An 8,576-nucleotide genomic window follows, 5' to 3' on the forward strand; every position below is an offset into this window, starting at 1 on the left:
CCATGAAATCTGTCCCCGAAGTAGGCCTTGTTAACAGACTGACAGGACATATAAGTTTGAAACAGGACGTGTGTTATTTAAGTGAGTCAAACCTGTGGTTATTTGAAAAAGGAAGCTCTTGGGAGACATGCTTCTGATGAGGACCAGTTTCTGGAACATGATACCCTGCTGAGGGAAGTGCGCCTGCCTCCTGCTGTTCCAAAAGGAGAATGATTGAACCTCTGGGGCTGTGGAAAGCTGTCTCTTGACCCCTCTTTGCCTTCACTGTCAACAGAGAGCAAGTGGACAGGTCATAAGGGTTCAGACACAGCAGGTGAGGCGGCCACCATGGCGGGGTGTGCTCTGGGGAAGCTCGGAAAAGAGTTCCTAGCCCTTGTCAAGGGCTCTTTGGGAATGACTGTTTAAGGTTCTCACTTAATTATTTTTTTCACAGGAATAAGGCAAAAGAATGTGCCCTGTGCATTTCCCATCAGGGCAGCACAAAGCGAGGGCGCCTGAGGGCGGTGATATTTCTCTCATTCTTCCTCCTCCCTGGGAATCCTTCCAAGGTGCCCAGGAGCTAGAGGCTGCCATGTGGCCTTTGGTTTGGGGGTCAGTGTGGGACAGTGCCAGGCCTCTGTGGGGGCGTCAGGCAGGGAGGTGTCCCTGTGAGAGCACTTGAGGAGGGAGACCCAGCAGAGGCAGCGTCTGGGCTCAGGGACACCAGCAGGTGCCTGTCTCAGTGCCCACCCAGTGAGCTGACTGTTTCCTGACTCAGGAGTCACTTTGCCCTTTCTCTTCCTTGTTCTCCCTGTTTGCCACCCCCTTTGGCCCTTTCTTCTCCCGCCCACCTCCATCCCCAGCTCACTTGTCCCGTGTAATTTCCTAGCAGGAACTCTTCCAGGGAGACAGTAAGGTCCAACTGGAAGCAGAGTCCGGTGACAGCCAGGACCCAAGTCAGTTTCACCCCAGGTTCCTGGTCCAAGGACTGATCCGGTATCGCACGCCCCCTCGCCCCCTTGCCCTGGCCCTGGCTACCTATCATAACACTTGCTCCCCAATTCCGTGGCTCTTCTTCCAGGGTTTCTACTTAAGACTTGGATGGATTACAGTGACTATTTGGTCTAAGACCTTAAAAAGGATATTTCTACAGTAGAAAGACTTCAACTCTTGAAGACCTGTTCAGTGACTCTGCCCCTTTAAGGAGCCTATTGTCATAGGCCTACAGGCCAGCCCTGGAAGCCATGGAAACATAAGAATGTTTGCTTTCCTCATCTCTGTTATAGCCTGGCAGTTGCTACCATTTGTACCTCTGAGACGTCCTCCTCCTGCCTTCTGTATTGGCTGGGTAACCATTGTGCTTTATTTTTTACCCTAGTTAAGAGAGCCCTGAGATTTCTTGTGGTGTGGGGGTGTCTATGTAATCCATTTATTTGCTCTGTGAACAGGTTAACTGTCATCAGCAGTCCTGCAGAGAGGTGAAGGTAGGCCACTTTAATTGTTCATCCTTTATGGAAGACTTGTCTACTTTAAGAACATGTTTTTATTGATTTCAGAGAGAGAGAGGAAGGGACATGGAGAGGGAGAATAAACATCAATGATGAAAAACATGGATTGGCTGCCTACTACACCACTCCTACTGAGAATAGAGTATCCAACTGACCAGGAATTGAACCTTGACCTCCTGGTTCAGAGTTTGACTATCAACAACTGAGACACACCAACCATGCCCACAATGCCATTTCAAGTGTTCCTTCCACAAGTTGTTCAGGGTTATCTGGCCCGAAAGAATGATTTTTATAAATAAGGCATCTTCCATGATTATCTGGCCATGAGAAGGAATTTCTGCTATCAGCTTGGGCATTCTCTCCTCCTGTCCCTCCCACTGGGGGCCCCTCAGAATAAAGCCCGAACCCCTCAAAGCTCTCCATGCACTGGCTTCGATGCCCACTCCTGTTCACCCTTTGTTCATTTCTATTCTTGTATTGCTCTACATGCCCCCATTTATCTCCAACTTAAAATATAGAAATATCCCTGGTAATCCCAGCAGATGCAATCTTGTTTTACCTTCCCAGTGTATTTCAGAATGGGCAAAAATAAGATCCTGCTACACTCTTATAATTTTCTTATCCTCATTTTATTTATTTTTAATTTTGTATCATTAATTATAATTGATATTTTAGAGAGAGAAGAAGGGTGAGGGAGAATAGAAACATCTGTCAGCTGCTTCCTGCATGCACCCTAACAGGGACTATGCTGGCACCTCAGATATGTGTTGAGATCGAAAATCAAACCGGCAACTTTTTGGTGCACAGGACAATGCCCACTCAGCTAAGCCACATCAACCAGGGATCTTATTTTCATTTTAAATTCAACCCACCATGAACTTTTCTCATGATACTGAATTCCCTTCTCCTCTAATGTCTGCTGGGTTCTACAGGGAATTAATTACTTTAATACTAGGTATTGCAGCATATTTGTGTATCAGAATTAATCCTCTATTGCTTCCTAAAGTTTTTTTATTGTTTTTATTTCAAAAAATTATACTCATAACACATAACTGTAAGTTTCAAACAGCCACAGATTATTTAAACAATCAGCCTGGTCAGTGTGTTTCAGTGGCTGAGCATGGGGCTATGAACCAGGAGATCATGGTTCAATTCCCAGTCACGGCACATGCCCAGGTTGCAGGTTTGATCCCCAGCAGGGGATGTTCAGAAGGCAGCCCATCCATAATTCTCTCTCTTCATTGATGCATCTCTCTCCCTCTCCCCCTCTCACTTTCTCTCTGAAATCATAGCCTCAGGTCAGGTAGCAAAGGAAGCCATTTACACAGGAATGCCCTGGGCACAATTCCTGTCTTCAGAAACAGGCAGAAGGGAACCAGGGTGTTTGGGGATACCTGCTGAGGTGGGAAACTAAAGAGAAGCAAGAAACCAGAGATATTATCTCTTTTAAGCTGGGCTGCACTTGTAAGTTTGGTATGGAGCTCCATTGTATGGTTGTGGCATACATTATTGTGACAGGTGTATTTACCCCTGGACTGGTCTTTGAGTTGTACACTTAGATTTGGTCCAATTTTCTATATGAATGTGATTCTGCACAATATTAATAGCTTTAAAATTCACCATCTCTCTGATCCCATTGTGTGTACGAGTTTGTAACATGCTGCTTGAACTTGGTATATTGTGGACATCTTCCCTTTGGTCACATTACATTTTATTTTATTTTTAAGTTTCTCTTTGTGTTTGAAAGTATTATAGATGTCCCCTTTCCTTGTCCCATTAACTCCCTAAATCCTGCATCCTCCCCAGGCATTCACTGAACTATTGCCTATATCCATGGGTTATGCATATACATTCTATGGTTAATCTCATCCCATTGCCCCACCCCTCTACACACACACTCACACACACACACACACACACACACACACACACACACACACACACACACACATCATCCCTCAGAGATTTAGCATTCTGTTCTATGCTTCCATGTCTCTGGATCTATATTGTTCATCAATGTTTTTTTTTTTTTAATCTTTATTGTTGAAAGATTTCACCTGTCCCATTCCTGCCCCCCCAATCAACCCTCTCCAGCACATCCTGTCCCACACCCCAGGGCTTCATCACCCTATGTCTGCGTTCATAGGTTCTGCATATGCATACAAGGTCCTTAGTTAATTACCTCCCAACCAACACTTTCCCTTGCCTTTCTTCCAAGACTCTTCCTTCTATCCATGCTTCCATGTCTCTGGATCCACTCTGTACATCAGTTTATTTTATTCATGAGATTTCACATTAGAGTGAGATCATGGGATACTTGTCTTTCTCTGACTAAGTTTGCTTAGCATGATACTTTCCAGGTCCCTCCATGCTGTCTCAAAGGCTAAGAGATCCTTCTTTTTGATAGATCCCTAATATTCCATTGTGCAATGAAAAACTGGTAAATGTTGGAGAAGGTGTGGAGAAATTAGAACCTGAATATATAGCTGGTGAGAATGTATGAAACTACCAACAGGCAGTTCCTACATTCACTGCAAAAGGGCAGCCGCTTAGAAAGACAGCTTAGTACTTTGTTCAAAGTTAAACACACATACAGTTACAGCATGAACCACGCAAGGTCTCACTCCTACCTATCTACACTCCAGAAATGAGAATATACACCCATGCACACTTTTAGACACTAATCTTCACCGTAACGGAATTTGTAAGAGCCAAAACTTAAAATGGATCTAAATGTCCCCTAACTGACAAGGGATAAACAAACTGTAGTACATCCATACAATGAAGACGGCTCTGCCATTTAAAGGACTGATCTGCTCCCAGAAGCTACAATACAGATGAACCTTGAAAACATTATGCGAGGTGAGAAGGGCCAGACACCAAAGATCACACCAAGTGCAACTGGGCTGCACATGTAAGTTTGGTATGGAGCTCCATTGTATGGTTGTGGCATACATTATTTCACCAAACACTACTGTTGGCCTTGACATGGTTTCCCATTGTTCAATATCACACAGCGCTGTGATGCCCATCTCTATTGTAAAATATTTGTCGCCAATCTTAATTGGGTCTTTCAACAAATGCCCATACGTGCAACTGCCTGTTTGAAAGTTTGAATGTATTTTTGTTGATTTTTGAGACAGGGAGTGGGAAGAGAGAGAGAAGATGAAGAAGAGTGAGAGGGAGGGAAGGAGGGAGGGAGGAACATTGACTTGGTGTTCCACTGACTGTTGCAATCATTGCTGGCTTATTGTATGTGCACTGACCAGGGATCCATGTAGCAATTTTGGCCTGTTGAGAAGACGCTCTAACCAGGTAGGTATGCTGCAGGGTGAAAGTCTGCATATTTTAAGGCTTTTAGTAAAAATTGCCCAAGGACCCTTCGCCAGCCGAGTATGCGGGTCAAGTATCTCCATTCAGGAATATAGCATTTCCCTCTCCAATATAGCCCTGCTCATCCCCAGGGGGCAGTTCCAGGACGGTTTGTCCCGCGCTCATGACCCTCTCTATTGGTTTGCAGTTTCCCGGGATACATGGCCATGAACACGCTGGTCCACAGTGCCAACTGCCAAGTAGTGGGTTTCATTGTCACCACCACAGGATGGATCTTCTCCATGACCTGCATGGGCTTGGCGGAGTGGCGGGTTTGGTACATGGAGAACAGCTCCGCCCCCTCCCCGGGGCTGGCCTGTGTAGGGATGTGGAAGGTCTGCACTTACCAGTCCAACAGCCTCCAGAGCAGAGCCATAGCATGTCATCGCTACACCTACAGTGACACCTACGTGCCAATCAGTATTCGAATCGCTCAGCACCTGCTGCTGGCTGCCAACCTCCTGGCTCTCTTGGGGAAAGTGCTCACGGTCATGGGCCTGCAGAAATTATGCTTGGCTCATCTTCAGAAGAAAAACACCTGCCATCTGTTCTTCGCTTCCAGTGTCCTGAGCATCATAGCTGGCACATTTATCTTCATGGCTGTGATCTGGAACTACCACTCTGTGATGAATGAAGAGGGCATATGCTTCCCGCCATCCTTCCACATCCCCTTCAGGCCCAACAAGCAGGAGATGGGCAGCGCCGTCCCCATGGCTGTTCTGGCTGCCATCCTGATGCTGCTGAGTGGGCTGTTTACCCTCTCTTACCAGCTTGCCCCCAACAGCCAAGTGTACCCCCAGATCTCAGAAATGAGAAATTCCCAGTTTCAAAGCTTTGTAAATCCACAATGCCATGTTTATCGGGGTAAAGTATTATCAGGATGCTCTAGGAAATAGTTGCAAGGACTCACGACCATAGAAAAGGCCATTTTGAGCAGAAAGTGGTCATTTGTTTATGTCCAAATTGAGATCCTTGATTGGTTAATGAACTTCCATTAAAAAAAACGCAAAAAAAACACACCACTGTCCACCTGTCTTAATTATTGGGGGTTCGGTGCACAAAGATTTGTGCACAAGGAGTGGGTCCCTCAGCCCACCTGCACCCTCTCCAATCTGGGAACCTTCAGGGGAGCCCTCTCCAATCCCGGAATTTCTGTCTGTCTTTGAAATCATATGAGCGGATTTTCTGAGACCCCAACCCAGTTTGGTTTGGTGATCACAGCATAATAGAGGTCCTTTCCTTTTTATTTCCCTTTGGTCCAATTGTGGAGATTTCCTAGAAGTCACAGGATAGCTTCCCTTTCATATTTCCTCAACACTGTGACTTTGCTCATGCCTCTTACCTTTGCTTTCCCTCCATCCCCTACCCACAACAGTAACTTGCACGAGGCTCACTTTGCTCTAGTGTTTTGGAGATCCCGCAATGCGCCAGCCAACAGACCTACGATTCCCAGAATTCCTGGTGCTCCGCGAGCTCTTGGTTTCCACTTCCAGTCCAGGGGCTGCACAAACCAAGAGGACTGTGAACTCCTGCCACCCCCAGGCAGGGCTGACAGGACCAGCCAATCCAGTGGCGTCCCCAGGACCACGGCCGCTTGGCATCTTACCCTGCCCCAGGCTGCTCAGCACATGCGTGCATAGGCCCTGAGCTTCCTAGGAGCTGGAATGCCCCCGGAGTCACTACAGAGAAAGGGCGGGCATCCCGCCCTGCTCCCAGCCGCTCGATGCCTGTGGCCGTGCCCTCTGCCCACAGGCCCGGCCATCTTTCCCTGGTTAATTTGCATGCTCATCTCTGATTGGCTGTGGGCATCTCCGTGGTACGGTCAATTTACATATTTTTCTATTATTAGTACAGATAATCAAGGTTATATACCTATTGTGTGAAAATGAGGGTTGCTCGGATTCTCACAGCTCCCTCTCAAACTGCCACTACAAACAACCAACCAGACCTTCTATGCCATGGCCCTAACACCTCTCCACTCCACCTGTACAGGCAATTTTCCCAAATGTGCAAAAGCAAAATAGTGGAAGGAATCCGCCTTCCATTACCAGACTCAGAAGTTATTACGATTCCGCCATAATCATTTTCTCTCTCCTTCCTTCCCTTCTTTTCATCTATTTTTCTTTCTCTGAAGACCTAAAGCAAACCCCAGACATCACATTTCTTCATCCTTATACACTTCAAAAGTAGTGTCTAAAAAAAGGACATTTCCCTGCAAAATGTCAGTACACCATTGACGTTAACAACCTTTTGTTGTTATTATCAAACTCTTATTAGAATTTTTAAAGCTTTAAAAATAATTGTACAGCCCTAGCTTGTTCGGCTCAGTGGATATAGCATCGGACTGCGGACTGAAAGGTACCAGGTTCTATTCTGGTCAAGGGCACATACCTGGGATTTGAGCTGGATGCCCAGTGGGGGCATATAGGAGGCAGCCTATCAATGATTGTCTCTCATCATTGATGTTTCTCTCTCTCTCTCCCTCTCCACACCTCTCTGAAATAAATAATAATATATTTACAAAAATAATTGTACAATTTTATTTCTTTTATTGCATAAGATGTTCAGGCTGCCACTTAAGGCTCAATTGAAAGCATTCCCCCTTCCACACCTTCTTTGCTATTTTCATAAAAAGATTTTGGTTTGCTGAATAAAATGAGCCAATTGTCCTGTGTTTAAAATTGCTACCTATCTCTTAAAGCTTAACTGGATTCTGAGTCAGCATAGGTCTTGTTTCTACAAATCTAGGTAACTGCCCTCAGAACCGCACTCCATAGGTATACCCTGTGTGAAAAAAAAACCACAACACATTTCTTTTCCATGCTTCATGGGTGGTCCAACTCACTTCCTGGGTAAGTTCTAAGCTCCCCCCCCCCCCCCGCCCGCTCCTCTACTAACATCCTCATGTCATTACAATCCAAAATCATGTTTATAGGCATTTCAGGAGAGACAACTTCAGCTCACTCTCTTACTGATGGCTTCTTTCAGGCCATATTAACTAGATAGCTTTCATGTGAGAAGTGCTTCTAATATATCTAGTCAAGTACTGCGGGGCCATAACATACACTTTACCCACACCCTCTGTTTCATTGCTCACAGCACCTCAGAAGTTTCAAAGGACTGACTTAAAACTCAACAATTAACTGGGGGAGGTCATTAATAGGTTTAAATTGAGACAGACTCACTTTAATGTGAGAGCTACAGCAGAGAAATTAGAGGGCTGACGTGAAATGACTTTCTTCTCAAATAATACTTATGTCTCTGAGAGCAGAGTGTGTGACAAAATTTCCCCTTGGAGAATAAGTATATTAGTTATTTAAACATGTGTTCCAAAGACATTGCCTGTGGACCCCAGAATATTCATCGGATCCTTTGGCTATGGGCAAGGGATTCTTCCCTCTTCCCTCTGATAGAGCAAGTGTAAAGTGGTAGATGCCCCTTCTCTGTCTGCTGTGATTTGCACAATGTCCTTAGAACTGGGAGGAAGTCACAGCCTCTGCATTGAGTGAGAGTCCCTGGCCCCCATCCCAGGGGTTTGAAAGGAGCCTTTGGGTTCCATGGGATTTTCAGGGCTGGCCTGCAGTCAAGTCTTACCCATTCTCCTTGCAGGTCTGGAAGGCTGGGATATGGTTCCTAGGTAAACACCATGTTTCCCCCCATGAAATCTGTCCCCGAAGTAGGCCTTGTTAACAGACTGACAGGACATATAAGTTTGAA

General features: G+C 45.7%; 1 protein-coding gene across 1 annotated transcript; it reads left to right on the plus strand.

Moving 5' to 3' along the window:
- Positions 1-5,020: 5,020 nt before the first annotated feature.
- On the plus strand, positions 5,021-8,002 carry LOC307096546 (claudin-34-like; the record flags this gene model as incomplete). Its single annotated transcript, XM_079766193.1, has 2 exons — positions 5,021-5,723; positions 7,959-8,002. The coding sequence occupies 2 exons, from the start codon at positions 5,021-5,023 to the stop codon at positions 8,000-8,002; spliced, it is 747 nt and encodes a 248-aa protein (XP_079622319.1).
- Between the last annotated feature and the right edge of the window lie 574 nt (positions 8,003-8,576).

Source organism: Cnephaeus nilssonii, assembly GCF_951640355.1.
Source record: "Cnephaeus nilssonii genome assembly, chromosome: Y".
Taxonomy (NCBI): domain Eukaryota; kingdom Metazoa; phylum Chordata; class Mammalia; order Chiroptera; family Vespertilionidae; genus Cnephaeus; species Cnephaeus nilssonii.